Source organism: Tricharina praecox (assembly GCF_024521635.1).
Source record: "Tricharina praecox strain CBS 144465 chromosome Unknown BZA05scaffold_13, whole genome shotgun sequence".
NCBI lineage: Eukaryota > Fungi > Ascomycota > Pezizomycetes > Pezizales > Pyronemataceae > Tricharina > Tricharina praecox.
The window spans coordinates 77,056-98,979 of NW_026250415.1; the positions used below are offsets into that span (position 1 = coordinate 77,056).

The 21,924-nt window shown below is 54.6% G+C and overlaps 3 protein-coding genes across 3 annotated transcripts; 2 read left to right on the forward strand and 1 right to left on the reverse strand.

Annotated features, from left to right (window-relative positions):
* Positions 1–847: 847 nt before the first annotated feature.
* BZA05DRAFT_425721 (2-oxoacid dehydrogenases acyltransferase-domain-containing protein) lies at positions 848–2,233 on the reverse strand (the record flags this gene model as incomplete). Its single annotated transcript, XM_051485970.1, has 3 exons — positions 848–929; positions 988–1,979; positions 2,036–2,233. The coding sequence occupies 3 exons, from the start codon at positions 2,231–2,233 to the stop codon at positions 848–850; spliced, it is 1,272 nt and encodes a 423-aa protein (XP_051339040.1).
* Positions 2,234–3,620: 1,387 nt separating this feature from the next.
* On the forward strand, positions 3,621–4,692 carry BZA05DRAFT_474175 (uncharacterized protein; the record flags this gene model as incomplete). The annotated part of the gene is made up of 2 exons (XM_051488111.1): positions 3,621–4,278; positions 4,669–4,692. The coding sequence occupies exons 1-2, from the start codon at positions 4,027–4,029 to the stop codon at positions 4,690–4,692; spliced, it is 276 nt and encodes a 91-aa protein (XP_051339041.1). The 5' UTR covers positions 3,621–4,026.
* Positions 4,693–6,004: 1,312 nt separating this feature from the next.
* Positions 6,005–11,713, forward strand: BZA05DRAFT_474176 (uncharacterized protein). Its single transcript, XM_051488112.1, has 4 exons — positions 6,005–6,383; positions 6,741–7,143; positions 7,230–11,118; positions 11,167–11,713. Exons 1-4 carry the CDS (start codon positions 6,229–6,231, stop codon positions 11,475–11,477), a joined length of 4,758 nt encoding a protein of 1,585 aa, XP_051339042.1. The 5' UTR covers positions 6,005–6,228; the 3' UTR covers positions 11,478–11,713.
* The last annotated feature ends 10,211 nt before the right edge of the window (positions 11,714–21,924 follow it).

Sequence of the window (21,924 nt, forward strand, 5' to 3'; positions counted from 1 at the left end):
CTATCGTGTCTCAGGTATGATTCTAGCACCCGAGACTGAGACCGCGAGCACCAAGCACCATGCAAAGTACCAAGCTCGTCCGTGCACCGCCCGCACCCGCCCGTAAAGAACTCTCCGCTCCCGCTCCCGCCGCCCCCACCCATCACGCACCCACCGCGCGCCCACTGCCACCGCCGCTCGTGATCGCCGCTAACTATCGTACGGAGATATATCGTGTCGCGCTCTTGAACATTTTTTATTTTTTTTTGTTCGATCGCACTCACATTTCACTCTTGAATTTTCTCTCTTTTTCCAAGTTCCATATGAACCGAGTGATATCCCATGACCGCACATCCTCCGCCAGAGCATCGCACATCCACATGTCCATCCACAAGCCCGTTGCGCTCCCTTCACCCGCGCCGAGCCCTCGGCTACTCTAGTTTCCCATCGAGTACCGAGCCGCAGCCTTCACGAGTCACGACCTCCCCATTTCCAACAACTTCAAACTTCATAACTCACCCATCACATCACCTCCAAATTCACCTTCATCCAAAGGCCACAACCAACCAACCAATCGCACAGAGCTCTCTCTCAGGGCAACCATTTCGATTAAGCACCCGTACCGGTAGCGGCGGCAGCGGCGGCGCACGGAGAAGAAGACGAGAAAAAAAATGAAATAAAAAAATAAAAACCCGGTAAAACTATACACCAGCAGACTACGACTGGGCATTTTCCTCCTCCTAACTGTCTCCCCGCGCCCTTCACCCCCACTCTATGGTATTGCACTTGCTCCCGCACATCGACACGTTCAACTAGTTCATCTCACATTTCTCCCCCTCCCCCCCTCGCACTCCCGCAGTGTCAAGAATTACAACAACAGCTCCAATGGGTTCTCGACAATCTTTTTGAGAGCGCCCATGAACTCGGCGCCGACGGCACCATCGACAGCCCTGATGGTTATTGTCAGCACGCATTCATTCGTTTCAGGTCGGGGAAGGGGGGACGAACCGGTGATCGAAAGATCCGGAGAAGACAATCTGGCTGTCCCACTCGATGCCTCCATCCTTACCCTCGACAGCGACCTTCTTGACAGCGCCGACAGCAAGGATACCAGCCTGGGGCGGGTTGATGATGGCAGTGAAGCGCTCGACGGCCGGGTTCATGCCCATGTTCGAGATGGTGAAGGTTCCACCCTGGTATTGTTCTGGCTTGAGCTTACCGTCGCGCGCGAGGGCGGCCAGGGACTTGACGTCCTTGGAGATTGCGACGAGACCCTTGGCTTGCGCGTTGGTCACGATGGGCGTCATCAGGCCGACGGGGGTCGCGACCGCGACGGAAATGTCCGCGGTCGAGAACTGCTTGATGATGCCTTCGCTCTCGCGGTAGGACGAGTTGACCTGCGGGACCTTGAGGAGCGCGGCGGCGACGGCCTTGATGATGAAGTCGTTCACTGACAGCTTGTACTCACCGTTGGCGGAGGCGTTGAGGGCCTGGCGGAGCTTGAGTAGCTTGCTGACCGACAGCGACGACTGGACGTAGTAGTGGGGGTTGGTGTTCTTGGACTCGGTGAGGCGCTGGGAGATCACCTTGCGCATGGCCGTGAGGGGGATGTCGGTGCTGGTGGGGGCAGCGGCGGCAGCGCCGGCGCTGGATGCACCGGAAGGCTTGTAGTTCTTGACATCGGCCTCGGTGATACGTCCACCCTCACCGGTACCCTTCACGCTCTTGAGCGGGATACCCTTCTCGAGAGCGAGTGCCTTGGCGAGAGGAGAGGCGCGAATGCGGCCGCCATCCAACTCGAGAACAGTCTGGAGCTTACCCTCGAATTCCTTGGGCTGCTCGGCAGTCTCAGCGACGGGGGCGGGGGCGGCCTTCTCCTCGGACTTCTCGTCGGACTTCTCCTCCTTCGGGGCCGGCTTAGACTCGCCACCAGCGTCGGCCAGGGTGAAGTCGGCGAACGCGGCAATGTCACCGCCCTCCTCAATAACGATGGCAATCGGCTGCGCACACAGTCAGCGACCTACTACCGCTGATCGGAGGACCAAGACGGGCATACGTTTCCGACAGCAACATCCTTCTCGCCAGACTGCTTCAAGATCTTGGCTAGGACACCATCCTCCTGGAACTCAAAGTCCATCTGTGCCTTGTCTGTCTCGATCTCGACCAACACATCACCGGGGGCGATGGCATCTCCAGGCTTCTTCTGCCACGTGCCGACGTTACCGGCGGTCATGGTGGGAGAGAGAGCAGGCATGGCCACGATCGTGTGGGGAGGGAACGCTATCGCCACGAATCCATCGTCAGCCGGTCGGTTTCATGCATTGAACACATCGGGTACGTGTAGTAGTAGATAGCAGGCGGAAATATACATTTCGAGGCATAGTGCCTGGAGAGCAGAGTAGCAAGGCATTGCGGCGTGTTTGTTCTGTGTGTGCGGATAAATCATCGTCAGCCGCCGTTGAACTCCGTGACGAAGAAAATTATATGCGATGTGGCGAGAAGCCATTCCCCCCCGCCGCGAAACCATTCCCCGCGCGAAACGCCCTCATTAACTCGGCGACGGCATTATCATCAAGGAGAGGCGGAATCGCCGCCGGGGAAGTCCAATGACTAAGGAATATCAAACTTACACTCGCAGCAGACCGGCACTCTTGACACCTCCAAAAGCACGCGAAGAAGCTCTCACTAGTGTAGCCGACATGATTCTCTTTCGGGGCTATTGTTGAATTGACACCGCACGCAGGAGGAGGATGGAGGGGATGAGGAGGAAGACTGGGACGTCTTTGGCGGAGGAGAAGGAGTCGTTGGTGGGGGTTCTGGGTTGGAGAGGGATGTCGTCGGAGAGAAGAGGTGTGAGGTATTGCGGTTGTCTCGGAGATCCTAGATCAAGGGTTAGCAGTGTTGGTGGTGGAGTTGAGAAATTTCGTTGGGAAGTCCCCAAGCCACCACCCATGAGCGCAAAAAAATGTGTCGAACGAACGAGAGAGCATCAAAGGCTGGTACGATGTATCAATGAGGTCGATTCGAAGTCTCCTCTGTACGTATATCGATGCTCTGATACATTCGTTGTTGCCCATACCAGGAAAACCGCTGTGCGGAGATCTCCGCTATCGCGGGCGTGTCTGTGCACCCCCACCAACACCCTCCACCGCTAGTTAATCAGAGCTTCTCACTCGGTATTCTGATTCCACGTCCATGATTCCGCAGTCTAAGTGCGCAGGCGGGCTACGTGACCGTCTTCGTTGGCGGTAACGGGGATGCCAGGCCGTACCGGACGCGCGAACCCCAGGAAAGGCGGAAGTCAGGGGAGAGAGGCGAGGGGGCAGCAGGAGGAGCGGGCACGAAGGCCCATGCCGGTCTTTACTGTCAATCTACGCTTTGCTTGTGTCGGCCCGAGGTGGATGGGTGGGAAAGTGGGGCGCCGCATCGAACTGGTTGGTACCGGGGCTTTCACCTCGACTGGCCAGGGCGGACAGGAAAAGGAGTGCGTTGGTTCGCCATAGTCTAGACAGGTCGCATGTGACAATAAATCGATGTTCTCTCTCTCTGAGCACACAGTTGGGTATATAAGTCAAGATCTGGATGGTGGCCGTCATGACTGCAGCCACACTGAAGTGGAAGCACTGTTGAGCAAAGCTTACTGGTTATTTTACTGTTTCCAGGCCCTCAATATCGAGTCGATATCAACACAGTTTGTGCTGCGTCCGGCAGACTATGGTCTGACTCTCCATTGTAGCTCGACTGACCACGAAAATAGTCTACCGCCGAAGCTTGTCCGTGCTGGAAGCGACTCGAATCTCGCTCTACCTGAGCACGAATCATGATACCACTCCACTCACCCGTAGCTTCAAACCTACGTCCCCTTCGACCCGTCATGAAATCCCAATCCTCCCCGAGGTTAAGCATAACACACGTACCTGCCATATATAACTCCCCCCCCTTCCCCTCGTCCTCCACCTGCATCCACACAGACCAACTGCACTACCTACGACTACCTACGACTACCTACTGCTCCGATAACAATCTCGTCAAAAACACACCTACAAAATGCAAGTCTCCACGCTGATCCTCTCCATCCTGATCGCGGCCCTCCTTGCCGCCCAGGTCCTCGCCGCACCGGTACCGAAGAACGTCTTCCGCCCCGAAAACTACGGCATGGGCTATCGCGGCCGCAAGACGTCTGGCCCACGCAATTACCAGCCATTCCCGGGCGCTTTTGGACGTATCCTTGGTCCCGATGACGCTGAGCCCAGAGTCGACCGCGTCGACAAGGTCGATTGCGTCGATAAGGTCGATAGTGTTTGTGCTTAGGGGAAGGGGAATAGGTGGGAATGGGTGATGGAAAGGGAAGGGGTGGTGAAATGTGGAAATGATTGCATGATTTACGTGAACTGAGGAGGAAGGGTTAATTGGTGGCGTAATGGAAAGGCGGTGGAGTAATAGCGAATAGAACAGTCTAGAGACTATTCGTGGAAATCTTGAGTTACGGATGATCTGAATGCCGTATCTACTCGTTCATAAGACATAACCGCTCAACATTCTGAATGAGCTTGCCGAGTGGCAATGGAAGTCCATTAACCGCTTTCGTCGCCATGTGATCACGATCTCTTGTACAAAGCACCATACAGCCCTCTGTCGGCGCGCTTGTGCCACCCTTTTCCACTCGGCAAGCTCATTCAGAATGCTTAGTGGTTGTATCTTATGAACGAGTAAATACGGTGTTATTGAGCTGCATGTCACATCGACGAACCGTGATCCTGTAGAATGTACATGAGTTCGTGTGGTCAAAGGATTGGGAGATGGAACGGTGACGAACGGTATGGAAATCCTCAACCTTACTGATGTTGGGCTTCGGGTTGGGAAGAGTAGATGGAGATAAACTCTAGGTAGATGTGAACGAGTCCATGTGAGGTGAGAGAGGATATCCAAGAGCCTGTCAGCCATCCTTCGTTCTGTCCACCTGTCCCTCTAATGCCACCGCTCGGGTAGTGACAAATTTTTCATGGTCAGAAAGTTTGCCCTCAACGGCCTTGGGTCCTCTGCATGAATTGACAGCCTCCAGGAGTATGGGCTGGGATTTCAGCTGAGAGAATATTCTCAGACTGCACCGCCGAGGCTTCGGAGTCTATTCGAAGTTAAAGTGAGATTATGCACTGCCTGGCTGAAAGAGAATGAGTACTCATGCCGCCAGGGCTAGGCGAGATGACTATCGGTCCATGTCCGACTGTCGACGCAGCAGCCCGAGTAGAATAGTCAACCATCCGTCCTCCCGCCAGTCCAATTAAGGGCCCGGGGGGCAGGTGAACTGGGTCAACTCTTCGCTCTCTCGTTGTCGAAATCCATGGAAGTTGGTAGACGATCCTTTATGTGATAATGGGAGCTAGCAGCACCCATCTTGGAAGCTTCACTTGCGTCGCCCTCCGAATCGCAGCGCAACGACTGAGACCCCTCCCGCTAGCGTAGCTATCACGTGACCAGAGGAGCAAGTTCCCCAACATCGCGTAGAAGAAGAAACAAGTGCGACGGATACAGCCGGGTTGACTCGGTCTGTATCGCTGTTTCTCTTGTCACAATATTCTATGCCTGAATTATCGTACATAACTTCTTTCCATGTATTTCGATCTCAATGCATCGTTCTCTGGAGGGCCGTGAGACACCTTCTCCAGGTTTGCGCGATTGCGGGGAGCATGCGGCCGTAGCTAGGGACTGCGAAAACAGATAAGCGTTGCTGGTCGGGGCAAATATTTTAGGGTTTGTTTTCGACTTTTGCGTCATGTGATGGATTACAGTTTATCGTCGGTCGGGGTCCGGGAGGCTCATCAGATGCCACCGTGGTTGCTTGTGTGGCGATGATGATGCTAGCGATGAGAATGATGCCGGGAAGTTGGGGAGACGGCATCGCCGTTTTGGGTGCGAGGACTGCTGCAAACGGGAATTATCCGTGCCAAGCCGTGAAAAAAATAGTGCTGGTTTTTGAGTGACACGCATTATTCTTTCCCCTACCCCCTCCCTCTGCCTCTTCTGACCGATCATCACCACCACCACCGAATCGTCTCAGCCTCACCCGCCCGCACACTGCACCACACACACAAAAAAGCTTCTGCTTCGCACGTAACGAAACGAGCCCGCACGCTACAAACAGACAGACCCGTACTTACACTTACCTGTTCTCTATCTCAACTCTACCAACTTCGCTCCTCGCTGTCTCCGCCTGCGATCGACCGAAAACAAAACCAACTTACAACCACAATGTCGTCCTCTCATTTTGTCACCTCCTTCTCCTCCGCCGCTGCCGGAAAGGATACTGGGAACAGTAATCACCATGCAGCGAATTCGTCCGGTGGAAGTGGAAATAGTGGTGGAGGTGGTGGAGGTGGGGTTGCTGGCTCTGGGTCCGGGGATTGGTGAGTTTGGCTTTGCACCTGCACCCTTGCCCGCGATGGATTTGGTTTTTTTTTATTTGTGCGATGGGAGTGGGGAAGGTATGCCGATGGCGCCGGGATGAGGTTGTCGTGGACTGTGGATTATCCCCACCGTGTTGATCCTCTCATCCACCCCCGCTCCCCTCCCTTGCTCCACGATGTGTGCCATCTGTGCGTGGAATGAGGAATGAGGCTCGTGTTTTGGCGGTTGCAGACGTTAATTGAGGTCGTTTGATGGTGACGGCAGTGGCGGCGGGTGGCACTTTTGCTCAACTCGCACACAATTCTGAGATCTACGTATGTTGGGAATTGTGCTGATAAACGTATCTTTGGCTGCAGGTCTCGCCGTGTCAATGGAGCCGTTAGCAACTCTACTACTCGTCGCCCCTCTCTCTCGACCACTCTCACTCACAACAATAACGCCGCTTCGACTGTCCCTTTAACGTCGGCGGCTTCCAACGTCTATCACCCTCCACACCATTACAACCGCCAGGCGGTGGCGGCACCCGGTACATACGGCAAAGACGAGCTCCTCAGCCTATTTAGGGTGCAGGAGAGCGGCGGGTCTATGGGTAGTAAGTTGGCGGACTTGGTGGATACCGATTTCGGTGGCTCGGCAACTGCCTCTGGTGGGTGGGGTAGGAGCGGGGATGAAGCCACTAATGGTGTCGATATGTGCTGGGAGAAGGATGGCGGTTTGAAACCGGTTTCTCTCGAGGACATGACGGAGGAAGAACGAGAGGTTGGACACTCCCACACACAGCCTCGTTTTCGTTGTTTCTTTTCCTTGCCTGTAGACGACACGGTTTGCTAATCTCGACTCTTTAGTTCTTTGCCGCCAATGTCAACTCCGCTCTCAAAGTACCGAACAACAATAACAACATCAACCCCAACACTACTCAAGGCATCCCCAATAATCACGGCACTCCACCGCCGAACCGCAATAAGGCACCGGGTGTTGGAGTAACTCCTGGCAGCAGTCGTCCCACGACTCGTCGCCGCGACACTTCGGACGCAGGCCTGAGTGGTAATCCTTTCACGAACGCGACTCCGCCGCAGATTGCCAGACGTCGCACCGACTTGCGCGGTGAAGGCGATGAGGTCGGTAGTCCCGTCCGAGATCGCACCTTCTTCGGTCGTTGGGGCACGAATCCCGGTCCCGGTGAAGACGAGATGGAGAAAAAAGACGACGGATCCGTCGGCGGTAGTGTGGGTCGGAACACTGGGCTGTTTAGACGGGGAAGTGGGGCCGCATGGGGCAGTACGGGCTCTGGCAGTGCTCTCAACTCTCCCATGGGTACTTTCGGCGGCGCTTTTGGTGGTGGCCCGATGGGTGGCTTTGCCCTCCAATCTGGTGACAAGCCCAAGGGTGCTCAGAAAGGTGCTCCCGGTGGCTCTGCCCATCCGAAGGTTGAAGATGTGGACGAACGTGCCGAAGAGGATGATCATCGTTCCCAGCAACCTCATTCCGAAGGTACCGATGATGGAGACCGTGAGAGACCCATGACCTCCGACACGGATCCGTTTGGACACGGTGGCGCCTCTCGTGACGAACAACAACAGCAGCAGCACTCTCACGACGACCGAAATTCGCCACTCCCGACTCCTGGGCTTCAGGACCAACAACGGATGAAGGCCTCCCCATTCGGTCCAGGTGCAGGCATCAGCATATCGACGTCGGGCCAGCCAAGAATCGGCAGTGCAATCGGCACACCGACCAAACAGCGCAGTGATTTGGGGGCCTTCGGTGCCTTCGGTGGATCTCGCGAGGGCCTTGGTGGCATGGGCACTCTGGGCATGTCTGGGCTCCACCACCAGTTGCAGAATCTGACTTTCAATCAGCAAGGCCAGGTTCCGCTCAGGCGCTCCAGGGAGGGCAGCATCGGCAACGCCTTAGCTGGCGACAACGAGCCGCTGAGCCCTGCGGAGACGAACCCGTTCCAGAGCCCGCCACCTGAGAAGGTGGACGATGACGGGATGTTGCACGACAACAGCGATGGTGGGGGGTTGGGGAGTGTGATTGCGGGGTTGAGGAAGGGGGAGAGTCATGTGGGTGCACCGGGAAGCGATAGGAGTGGTAGAAGCTCTACGGCAGGACTTGGCAGCGTTGGTGGTGGAGGTTTGGGTGGTTTTGGTGGATTGTCTGGTCCTAGCCTCTGGGGAGGTGGACAGGCATCCACTCCTGGAATCGGTTCATCTGGAACTCCAAATTCTTTCTTTGGTGGGGGATTGGGTGACTTGTCGAGCCCCGGTGGTCTCGCTGGCGGAGGCCTGTTGTCCGGTGGCATCGGCGGGTTGGGCGGATCGAGCCATTTCGGATCCGCGAGTAGATCAAGCAGATTGGGCCAGCTGTTTCCCGAGAATCAGCACCAGGATGATGGTCAAGGTGGATACGATCAAGATACATTTGGTGGCGACTCGCGTTTCGTCGTATTCGGTAGCCGCAACAGGGGATTTGGAAGCATTAACGACAGTCCTATGAGGGAGCGTGGAGATGTTGCCGACTTGTTCGGATTCCCGTCCGCACGCAGTCTTTCTAACCTTGCCGGTACCGCTGCCAGTCAGGAGAATCCCATGTTTGCTCGCGACCGCGATGACTCGGTGTCTGCACTCCATCAAGCTCACCAGCAGCAGGATTCGCCGCTTGGTGCTGGTGTCCAGACTCCCGGCGGACAGCCACTCCGTCCCCCTCCAGGAACCCTGCCGCCGCAGCCTCAACACGTCATGATCATGCCGGATAAGATCCAGTGGGTTTACCGTGATCCCTCCGGTGTCATTCAGGGTCCCTTCAGTGGTCTTGAGATGCACGAGTGGTACCGCGCTGGATTCTTTACCCCCGATCTTGCGGTCAAGAGACAAGAAGATGGTGACTTCGAGCAACTGGGCACTCTTGTCCGGAAGATTGGCAACACTCGGGAGCCGTTTTTGGTTCCTCTGCCAGGCAATACTTCTGCTGGTATGTCCACTAATGCTGCTAACTGGTCTGGATCGTGGCTCAACGAGATGCCAGGTGCCCAACAACAGGCCCAGCAACAAGCGCAACAGGTGCAACAGCAACAGCAAGCCGTTCAGACGCCCGGAGGAGTTCAGCCGCCTTTCGCTGGAAGCTTCCCTACCTTCGGCACCACCTTGACCGCCGAACAGCAGAATGCGCTTGAAAGACGCAAACAGGAGGAGCAATATCTCATGGCTAAGCAGCGTGAATTCCTTCTCCAGCAACAGATGATGGCCAAACAGGCTGCTGTTGCTCAGCAGTTGCATCATCAAAGCTCTACTCAGAGTCTCCACAGTCAGCCTAGCTTCGGGAGTCTGCACAGCCCCAGTGGTTTTGCTCCTACTGCAGCTCCTGCCGTGTCAGCTGCTACCATCATCGGTGGACAGAACAGTTTTGAGCCTGGTGCGCTTCTGAGACAAGCTGGTGCTGCCGCGGGTGGTGTCGGTGGTCATGGTGTTGATGCTCAACTTGCCTTCGCGCAACAGTTTGTGCAGCCTCATCCGCCTCAGCAGGATCAACAGTCCCTGTTGATGCAGCAGCAGCAACAGCAACAGCAGAAGTTTGCCGAGCAGCAGCGTCAGCAGCTCCAGAAGAGCTACCAGAACCAGCAGTCTCAGCATGCCGAGAAGCTTCAGCAGGCACAGGAACAGGCTCAGCAGGTTGCTGCCCAGATTCAACAGTCGCACATGGAGCCTCAAGAGGAGCAGTCAGCCGCTCACGAGCAGCACTCTTCTCCCTCCGTCCATCAAGAGACTTTCTCCGAGGCCGAGGCTGCTCCTGTTCCTAAGGCGAAGACTCCGGTTCCTGAGCAACTCGCTGTCAAGAGCCAGACCCCCAAGGTGGCTTCGCAGAAGACCTCGCCTGTTTCCAAGCCAGCTCACCTCGCTTGGGGTGGACAGCATGCGCACCAGCCCACTCCTCTTGTCCAGCCATTCCCGCCGCCACCTGGCCGGGAACCGTCTCCCACTTCGACGATGGCTCGCAGCCCGTCTGTCGAGACGCCGAGTGCTCCTTCAATCGCGCCCTGGGCTAAAGAGATAGAAACTCCTCTGAAGGGTCCGTCGCTTAAAGAGATCCAGGAGCTCGAGGCTAAGCAGGCCGCCGTTCGTGAAGCCGCCGAGGCCGAGGCTCGCCGCCACGCCCTCTCTCAGCAGGTTTTCAGCCAGCCGCCTCCCCCTGCTCCCGGTCTTCCCAGCACCGCTACTTGGGCTACCTCCCCGTCGACTACCCCCGCCAGCGGCGGCATGAGTGCTTGGAACAAGCCACTCGCCAAGGCCGCCCCGGTCAGCTCTGGACGCAAGACGCTCCAGCAGATCCAAAAGGAGGAGGAGGCTCGCAAGGTCAAGGCTGCTGCTGCCGCCGCTTCTCAGGCTGCCTTGACTTCTACCGTTGTCGCGGCTGCCACTGGCAAACGCTATGCCGACCTTGCGTCCAAGGCTGCTGTCGCACCCGCCCAGAACCCACCCATTAACGCTGCGTGGACTACTGTTGGCCCCGGCGGGAAGTCGAAGAACCTTGGCGGAATTCTCACCCCAACTACCCCAGCTACCACTGTCCAGCCGATGAAGTTGAGTACTTCTTCCTTGGGATTTGCGCCACCAGCTGCTGCCAAGAAGCCAACTCCGCCCGCTGCCCCCAGCAAGCCTGTGGCTACTTCTGCTCAGGAGGAGTTCATGAAGTGGTGCCGTGCCAGCATCAAGGGGCTGGGCGCTGGTGTTTCTCGTAAGTTTTCCTGTTCCCACTGTGTGAGCACTGCTGATGATAAACCAGCCGACCAAGTCATCGAAATGGTGGTCAACTTTCCCAGCGACGCCGAGATCATCGCCGACACCATTTACGCCGTGTCAACGACTATGGACGGCCGCCGCTGGGCCGAGGAGTACATCAAGCGTCGCAACGCGGCTGGCTCCGGCGTCGTCATCGAGGCTGGTGCCGGCGGTAACTCGGCTGGCTCCGGCGGTGGCTGGAACGAGGTAGCCAAGTCTCGTCCTGCTGCACCTGCCGTGCCCGTTGCTGGTACCGTTCCGGAGAGTTCTGCGTCATTCCGTGTTGTTGCGGGGAAGAAGAAGGGACGTCGTTAAAAGCTGGCTCGAATGGGATGATTGGTTAGGTAGTAGTGCGAATGCGAATGATTGGTTAGCGAAGTGATTGTGATTTGTGCGAGTGAGTGTAGACCTGTTTGTTACCTACTTGATACGGGGTGCGATATCTGTCGTTTGTTGCGCGAAGATGAGTGTCATGTAGAGGGGGTGTTGTAGAGAGCTTTCTCGCCGGGCTGTGGCGGATTTATGCATGCAAATCAAGTCATTTACAAACGTTAACACCGTAGATCGCCCACTTTTCGTATTCTACAAGGTCCCTTCTATGGGTTAGAGCATTGACTGGCACTCGTCCTTCAGCCGGGATTCCTCGCCCTTGGGGATTTGTCCCTCTCTCCTGTCGGCAGTCCGGGTAACTGGTGCGATGCAGCGCCCACTTCGAAGATCCTCCGCCCGAGCACAAGATGGTTACATGGCGCTCCGAAAAAGTACACGATATGTAGTGATGGAATATTCCGGGCCATGTGTTTTGTGTTTCATGTTTCATGTTTCATCGTTGATTACACGCAGTCTATCCGGATTCCGGACGTCGACAAAGTGAGACTTGAGAAGCGCTCTTGAGCACGCTTCCAGAATCCAGATACTGGCGGCAGTCCCGATAGGTAACACAGTAACACTTGCCTCTCGAGTCTCCAGCCTCTCCACCCACCCAGCCACGCAACAGTACCGTATTTTTTCTCCGCAACGCTCTACCTACTGACATTACGCGCTCACTCTCGGGGGCACATGTGCACACCGTAGAGTACAGCGCACACCGTAAGTTTCAGCGTAAATTTCAGTGTTCAGCGTTCACCGTTCAGCCACACGGGGCAGCATCGAGTGCGGCGAAGTGATGCGGCGAGGCTGTGGGCCTGTGGCGCGTCCGTAGGTGGTTACCACCCCTGGGATCTGGCTGCGCTGAGAGTAAGGCGCAAGCCGGCTTTGGTATTTTGGGTAGCGGAGGTGGTACTCTGAAAATGTAGGTATGTAGAGAATTTCAGGGCTGGCACTTGGAACTCGGAAGTTAGAAGTTGGGCCGAACTTGAGCCTTGAGTCTTGCACTGTGTGTGTTTGGAACTGATTAATGAAGTTGAATGAATCGGGTTTCCGAAGAGCAATGTTCCAAGTTGTAATACACTGGGTAAGTATTCGGCCAATACCACGACACCACGACACCGATACCGACAGGGTGCATGGATAATCACTCGGAACCATCCGTCACGGGGGCGGCGAGTGCAGCCTGCAGCCTGCGAGAGGAGTGTGCTACGTACCAGCCTGCTGCATCGGGCCACTCGATGAAGTTCGGGTTGGACAGTCCGTGGAACGGAGAGAGTGTATATCACCACAATCTATCTATCTCGTATGTAATCTATGATCAAACAAAACAAAAACAAAAAAAAGGACCAGAGTATTCCGCTTCCACTTCATGTTGGAGATAGTACGGACCACACACCAGCCCTGACAGACTGCGGGGTGTGTGGACCGTGGCGTACCGTGCGGTGGTGTCCTCCGACCAACGACTGACGAGTTACGAATCACAAGATGTCGCTCGGAGCGATGATCACTAATTCTCACCCGATATGTCACACATATCACCTGATGAATCACATCGTATCACGCGATGTATCATCATATATCACCTGGCATAACTATCACGATATATCACGCGGCAAACTCGGGGCGGCAGTCCGACGATTAGTGATCGCTGTGAATGCATAGTACATACTGCCAAGGTGGTTGTACATAGTGATTGCAGTGATTGTGAAAGCGGGAGTTTATCTTCGAGACTCCCGACTCCGGAGTGTGTGTATATACCGCCATAGTGACAGGGTCCGATAGGCAGCGTGCGTGCGTGCGATCGATGAGCATGCAGACTCCCGAGTCCAGCGGCAAGACATTCGGCTGAATGTGGCAAATTCCAGCAATGTGCGACCGTCGACGTGCCGGTGCTACTACCTACATACATACTATAGATAGATACCTAGATAGATAGGTAGGACCTAGGTAGGTAATCAACCGAGACCTATCATCCGGGACGCACCTGGCACCTGCGGGATCGGGCTGGAGAAGCGAGCTGCGAGTGAGGGGCGCCGTCGATGGTCGCGCAGCCACAGCGCCTCGTAACCCAGTGTTTGGCATAGGTAGTCCGGCCCGGACTGCAGTCTGGACTGGACGGACTGCCAAACTCTGGTCTAGTCTGGCCCCTTGGACGGACTGTGTAAAAGTAGTCCGTCCAGTCCATGGATTTCCTCGACTGGACGCGGACTGCAGTCGACTGCAGTCCGTCCTGCCCTCGATTTTTTTGGCCTGCTAAGATACAATCTACCTAGTCGAGTCCGAGATTCAGGACGGACGGACTGGACTATGTCGAACACTGGTCCCGTCGGGACCTCGTCAGGAGCGGTATGGCCTGGCCTGGACTGGGCTAGACTCGACTCGGCGGGGGACTTTTATTGCTGTCACTGCTGTCACTGCTATGAGCGATGAGGAGGACAAGGCCGGGGGTGCGGTAAGTCGAAGCTCTAGGTTTGCGGAACAACGGTATATATATTGATTCTTCCCCGGGAGCACGGAGTCACGACTCACGGACACCGGCAGGTGCCAGGAAGTGTGCCGTGGCACGACAGATCACGACTGACCATGGTCGAGTACCTACGGGGTGTGGAACCAGAAAAACAAAAGTGGTCTTCGCTTTCGTCAGCCTGGAGTTCGCTGATTGGACGTTCCAGTGTTCTACTCTGCAGTCTCCGCTCGGCGCCCCCAGTGCGACCGCCGATTCAATACTCTATCGCCTCTATGTACTACTCTATACCACTACTAAGTATGAATGTGCTGTCTACGCATGCTCGAATCACGATCGCGTGCAACTGCATGCTTATCCCCATACATATCCCCACATCCATTATCCATTATCATCACCCATTATCCCATCTCCATATCGAAGCACGTGTATGGGGAATACACTTCCGCTGTTCGCGTGACCGAACCAGCAATGACAATGCATGTAGCAGAAAAACAATATTATGTAGTAGAAAACAAACCGAGTGACAATTTGCGCCTCGACCTTTCGACCTCAACCTCTCAACCTCTCAACCTCTCAACCTCTCAACCTCTCAACCTCTCAACCTCTCGAGCGTTCGATTTTGTTCACGGGATTACTAAAGTCTAATACAGTACTACTAAAAGACTTTAGACACGACGGGCCAGCCAGGGATGAGACATGGTGTGTTTCTGTTCCGGCCGGTGGTCTCGGCCAGTGGAGATCTTTCCCCGTCCACGAGCCGCCCCCGTCACGGCTGGCTGCACGATAGAGCACGATGGAGCATGATGGAGCACGATGGAGCACGCGAGCTGGAGATCTGGAGTCTGAAGCGGGTAGTGGAGGGGATGAGCGGTGACTCGTGAGGGCAGAGATGCCAGATGGACCGGTGTAGAGGTTCGAATACGATTGTGGGATACCTGGGTAGAGCATTGTGTTAGTAGCGGGATCGGCTTCGAAGGAACGAGAAGTGTGAGAATTAGGAGCATGAGGATCGAGAGCGAAAAGTGAGGACAAAGGGATGGCACATGGGGAGAGAAAGACAGACAGACAGGAGGAAGAGCTCACACAAGAGACACACCGAAAAAGAAGAGAAGAAAAGAAGAAAAGAAAAAGAAAGGAAACAAGAGAGAGTCGAGACTCGAGACTCGAGAGCTTGAGCTCCCCCTTATTCCGTCTGCAGCAGAGCGGGCACTCACCGTCTTACATACCTACCATATTGAGCCGTGTACTAAAGTCAAAAGCATTATGGCAGCCACATATGAGGGCGATTTTGACACTAGAGTTTTTGGGGAAAAATACTAATATTAGTATTTTTTCCCCAAAACTCTTGTCGTAAAATAAGGCTTAGTCAGGGTTTTCAAATTCCAGCTCTGATTGTTAAACATGGCTCCTTCAATCCTGAGTGCAGTGAAAATCAGTCCCGACTCGTAAGCCTTCTGCAACCACTACGGGCCCGCCCACCTTGGAAGTTCATAAGAGTTCTATATGGGCTCTGTAGGGAATCTTGAAAAATAAGGATTAGTAAGGCTTATACGCTCATAAAGATTCCTGAATCCTAAGCAGCACATAATGACTTCTTATGCGACAAGCCTTATCTCATACAATGCTTATTACTTGTTGATGCTCTTCTTCCGTAACCTTATATACCTAAAGTTTAAACTACTCTCCTTCCCCGCTTCCCAGTCCCTCGTCACCATCCCCATACCGACTCCCGCTCGCCATAGTACTGTGTCCCCCTACTGCTCCTCGTTGTGGAAAACTTGCGGGCATCGAGGGAGTAAGCGGAGGAAGTGATGCAGGAGCTAGGTATCAGCGAGACGACGAAGTGATGGAGGACCTATCTGGGACTGGATGGACGATTCCCAGGCCTGGTGATGGGGGAGCTGTTAGCGAGAGGATGAGCTGTCAGCGAGGCGATGAAGTGATGGAGGACTGTGGAAGACATGTCAGCGAGAGGGGAAAGTGATGGGGAGCTGTGGCGAGAGAAGGAGCTATTAGAAAGATGAAGAGGAGTTGTTAGAAAGATGAAGAGGACGGCCGTGGGTTCGCGAGTTTAAAACTGCAAAATAAGCTTCATCATATCTGTCTTCAGAAAACTCTGCGCCTAACAATATGTTGGGACATATCTGGCGGGGTTAATACTGTCGGAGCTGCCTCTCTCTCTCTCTCTCATCATCATCTACAGAGTACCTAGACGGTAAATCTCCCATCCCCGCTCTCTCCTCTCGACCCGCCGCCGCTGATGTCAAGCTGGCTGATTTTCGCATATGCTCTACTAACTCATAAGAGTGATGGAACCCATAGGTCTGGATAAGGCTCATTGAAGGCTTCTATGATGCATGTGAAGAGATTGAGCGTGTGGTGCTCTAAGGATTTTCTGTCTCGAACTGATATATCCCATAATTCTTCACAAAACCTACCACGTTCACAGTTATTATTGTACGACAGTGGTGTGCATTTCAACAATGACGATATAGGACTGACTAAAGCTATGAAGCTTAAAAAGTGAGAAGGCCGATTTATGCGATGGTGGTTTTCGCTGCATAGGCATTATGTAGGAGTTACGACAATTTTAGGGAAATGAGAACATCAGCCTTAGTTTAACACAGCCCTTACTGAGGCCTCACGAGCTCAACGCGTTTATAGCTGGCTTATACGAGGACTGTTTGCCTATTCAAGCCCTACATAAGGCTAACGACATTAGTACACGGCTCAATATGGTATGTATATACTTGGATAGGTATTGCCTCCGAGTTCCAACCCTCGTCGAAAGAACTACCCCAAAGCACCTGTCGAGGTGCAATTTGCAGGCTGCTAACCTCGAAGGATGACTGCGCGAGCTCTACGGTCACGACTCACGAATCGGAACGGAAAGCCTGCACGTGTCTACTCTGATAGGCACGTCGTTGGCCGAGCAGGCGAGCAGTGAGGACTGTAGGACGAACCATCCAGCCAGCCAACACGAAAACCACAATCCAACCTCCCGAACCCCTGCAAGTTGCAGCGAACGAAGTCGGAAGGATCCAGATGAGAGGGAAATATATACTGTATATGCCTGATATTTCTGATATTTCCTGTTGTCGTGGGGGTCCTGGAGGCCTTCCTACTTGTGTGCATATGTGGATACATACCCGGAATTGGAATTGGATTGATCGCACACACTCACATTCCCGCTCCTACTCCCGCTCCCACGGATTCGGATTTGGATTCTGCAACATGCAGCTGTGCTGTACTGTTGTATAGCTGCTCTATAGCTACTCTATGTGGGTGTGCGCAGGAGGGCAGGAGAGCACGAGGGCAGGAACCAGGATGAGATGGGATGTAACCTCAGACCGGCGCGGTCGATGGTTGGTCGTTCGTCACTGGTCAACCGTCACTGGTCAATGGTCCATGGTCAATGGTCGCTGGTCGTTCGGTGGTCGTTGACCGTTGTTCAATTGCCGTTCGTCTGATCGCTGTTCGGTAGTCAATGGCCAATGGTCGCTGGTCGGTAGTCGTTACCAGTCGTCGGCCGTTAATCATTCGTCGTTGGTTCGATCAACCGAGTTCACTCCACTCCACTCCACTCCACTCCACCGCCCGACCAAGTCTCCCTTACCCCCGTTCCCCGGGAAATTATCGTGAGATATGTGTATGCCGCATCCGTACCGTGCAGATTTTCATTTTCACGGCGGTGGCTCCTTCGCTGACTTGCCGCGGCGCCCACTCCGTCCACCCCGCTCCGTTGGTATTCGAGCGTGGGTGGTCGAGCGGAGTAAGATTGAAGGGAAGAGGAAAAAGGAAACACGATGATCGTATGTATGTACGAACAGAAGGGTTCGCTGGGTACTCGTGTGATGGGGTGCGCTGCAGCTATGTACTATATTGGCATGGCCGTATGGGCTCGTTGATCTTTTCTCGTTTCTCTCGTTTCTTTCTTCTCGAGCAACTCCAGTCCAGTCCAGGCAGGCGGGGTTTCCTCCATCTCCTAACCCGTATAGTAAATTGTATCGTAAATACCTTCCTTCCAGTGAGATGCAAACAACGGTCGGAAGCAAAATGTGATGGTCGGTATAATAGTACGGTATGTACATGCAACGATCCATCATCCATCCACGTGCAGCCAACCCTCCAACCAGCCAGCCATGGTTCGGAAAGTTTCGGCAGCGTAGAGTAGAGTACCGTACTATGCGTACATACATGACAACGAGACCAGACGAGTATGCTCCGGGCGGTGCTGCTGGTGGTGGTGTGTTCATCTGCCTCCCTTCCGTTCCCTTCCCTTGGCTTCCCTCCCTTCCATGCCGCAACTGCACTGCACAGAGTGCATAGATCGTCCAAACCTTGGGCTTGGGTTCCGACCCGGTCCACCATGGGCCATGGGACATGGCCGTTCAATCTTGTTTCTTCGTCGATGGTTCATGGTTATGTATCGAGCGGAGCGGCAGCATCACCGAGCGAGCCCCCACCAATTCACGATTTTACGAATTCACGAGGCTCGCCGTGGTAACTTGCAAGGCGACGAGTTGGTGGGCTGCGGGTAACTATATACTCGGAATACTTCCGCCGCGATTCAAAGACCTCCAGTCACGCATGTTGCACGCATATCGGTGGAGGAGGAAGTCGAGTCTCAGCGTCTCTCCCGGGAGTAATAAGTATATCACGTATCACGTGTGTCTTCTACATACCATACTCGACGGGGGCCACTCCGTCGGCATAGCCCAGCCTCTCTTGCAAGTTGCAAGTAAAAACCAACATCGTCGCATCTCGATTCGTCTGCTGGGTTCCTGGGGGACGTAATTTTTTTTCTATTTCGCGTGGCCACCGGTGACCGGCATGCCTGGTTTCCTCGCTCTTACTGGCATGCTCGAGTTGTGGGTGCAAATGGGGTGGGTGACAGCGTATGAAGCTTCATTGTCGTCGGCACGACCAATCAGCGCGCGAGCGTGGTCAACGTGCGAGAGCTAGCCTATCACATCACGGGCGCGGACGGGTGTGCGGGGGGTGGTGGGGTGGCGGCCAATCCCATTGGCCATGATCCATCCCCCACCTCTCCCCACCCCCCCCTTCCTTATGTATGTATGCCCACAAGCGAAGGGCAAGGGAGGGATAAGACAGGACAGGACAGGACAGGACAGGACAGGACAGGACAGGACAGGACAGGACAGGGCAGCGCAGCGCAGGGTAGGGGTTTCAACTTTCCGTGCATGGCGGGCTTGGAACACGGTGAGACAACTCTCTCCTCGCTGTGCGGTACGTTGCTCTCGCTCCGGCGAGACCAGACCAGACAAACACTCCACTCCACTCCACGGTGGTTACACATCATAGATATATGATATGATTGATATGTATGGGCACATATGGCCACACACGTGCGCGTCGATCCGCCATTCGGGAAAGCCTTCTCTAGAGACTCCGCACCAAAAGACAACCCGCATGCACGGAATACCGGTAGCATGTGTGGTATGTATGGTACTTGTGTGTACTTGTCGTGTGTACTTATCGTGTGTGTATCGGCTAGGTAGGTACTCCAGAGTAACTATTCCCGGCGGAAGCATCTCGGAGATGGACATGGACACCAGCGGATCTCGAAGCTCTCGAAGCACTCCAAGTACCCGGACGCTGTTACTCTGCAGGGACAGCCGTCGCGAGAAGTTACGTAGAACCTCCGCGACAAACATCGTGGCTCCGGTCCGGCGACGGATGGATGGTTGGTCTGCTGCGGATGCAAGTAGTTACTTGCGTAGTGGTATGTAACTTGGGTAAGTAATGGCGCCAAAGTACCTAGGTAAGGACCTAGGCAAGCAGGTACTCGACAGCACCTAGGCAAGTATCTACACTACACATGTACCTACTACCTAAGTACCTCCCTAGCCACGCTTTTTCTCCGTACCTGACGCCACGCCAGATCCGTCTCTGAGACGCGAGATGCGAGGGCGAGGTCGGAGGGGGGAAGAGAACCAGAGGGAGAGCTGAAGCTCGTCTCAGGCTCTCGTCTCAGGCTCTCAGCTTGGGATCATGTCTCGCACCGCAAGTCCGCAGAACACCGGTAGGTAGTACTAAACATGCATACAGACATACCTACCCGATGAAAGCGAGGCAGGCGCCGATCGAAAGCCTCGGAGATTTCCGCATGACGTTCGTTCGTGCTTGCTTTGGGTACGGTATGCATCCATCGTTATTGCAGTTGGCTGGTAGTGGGTATTCCGTTAGCCCATCCACACAGACGGTTGCGATTTACGATTTCGATATCCCACGCTTCCTATGTACCAAAGATACCCACCTACATGCTCGACGTGCGAGTCGCATTCCGACTCGACGATGGATGGGATTTGATACGATACTGACCCCGACGGGAAGCGAAGCGCGTGAGGTGGTGGCACGCTCTGCGCCGTCACTGACAAACAGAAACACCCGTCCATGACTGATGGCACGTTTGGAGAGAGGCTGATAGGTATCCAGGGGCGTGGGAGTGCATGTTGTCGCATCGACGAAATATTTCAGCGGGTGGGCAGGTTCCAGTTGCAGGTTGCATGTTGGCGGGTGGCAGGTGCAGCCATGTACCGAGCAGCCAGAACTCGGGATGGGTTGTGTTCAGCTGGCTGGTGATAGTAACCGTCCGTGGGATCGGTCTGCTCAGTCAGTCAGGGAGGGAAGCGGGTAGGATATCCCATTGGCGGAGTCCGAATATCATAGGTATCATACCTCTATCATACATACGGTAGAGTACGGTACAGTCACCACATAGCACTAGCAAGGAGAAATATGTAGTGGGCGCGCTAGAAAAGCAAAAGCGCAATCCCCCTCCCCGGCCTTCTTCTTCTTTGTCTTCTTCTTCGTCGTCGACGGCCGACCGACTGACGTTGGAGCCGGCCAATGAGAGGCCGGGATGTGCCCATGTGCGCACGAGCTTGTTCTGTTCCCCCCAACCACCTCTCCTCGCGCAGAGGCGGCGGCAACAGCAGCAACAGCCCCAGCTTCGCTGCGGAAAAACCGTCCCCGCACTAGATGCAGACAGAGCATACATTTCGACGCCGCTACGACAAGAGCACTCTAGAGCACTCTCCCTCCACTCTTACCTTACCACGCATGGCGACCGACAGATACACGATGCTGTTTCCTTGTTTGCCTCACCCATCCATCCCCCCACGCGAAAGTACCGGCTAGCTGGTTACCTTGGTTCGTGCGTCTTCAAGTTTCCTTCCTTCTGTCTGCGCCAAGACGGATATCCGAGGAGAGAAGGAAGAGAACTGGAGAGGTTCGTTTGACGGATACCGATATCTACCTATCCGAGGGGCGAGATGGAAGAGATATGTAGAAGAGAGAGCTCTGGACTCTGGACTCTGGACTCTGGACTCTGGAGAAGTTCGTTCGTTTGACGGATACCGGTACCTATCCGGGGGAGATCTCTGGCGAGGTCGGTCTACAACGACGGATCTTTTCGTCGCCACAGCTAGTAAGTAGTAGAATACACACCACTATGGCACCTATACGGTGGCATAGGACGGGCTGCTAACGCGCCAGACCCGAAGAACGAAGGAGAAAAGAAGGAAAGAAGAAGAAAAGACCTAACACACACAGACGGTGGATCCACGCTTGGCGAGAGATCATCCAACGGATGAGCAGGAACATGCTCGTGGGCAGCTAATGGAATCGGCGGTGCACGCGCCATCCGCAGGTTTGTATGGTATGTTTGTATGTATGGGTATGCATGCAGATAGGTAGCATAGGTAGCATAGGAGTAGCAGTTCCCGGAGTCTGGAGAGCAAGCCAGCTGGTTTGAGTCCGGTACTGTGGCCGTGTTACCTAACTCGGTACTTACTACTACCTATCATAGGTACATAGAGCAGATACAAACTCTGTTTCCAGCCCGCCCGCGTGCGCGTTTCGCCCCAGTACATACATACCCATAGTACTATGGGTACACAC

Coding starts and splice junctions, on each gene's coding strand:
- BZA05DRAFT_474176 (XM_051488112.1), top strand. CDS start 6,229: ATGTCGTCCTCTCATTTTGTCACCTCCTTCTCCTCCGCCGCTGCCGGA. Junction 6,384..6,740: donor GGCTCTGGGTCCGGGGATTG/GTGAGTTTGGCT, acceptor CTTTGGCTGCAG/GTCTCGCCGTGTCAATGGAG. Junction 11,119..11,166: donor GCTGGGCGCTGGTGTTTCTC/GTAAGTTTTCCT, acceptor ATGATAAACCAG/CCGACCAAGTCATCGAAATG.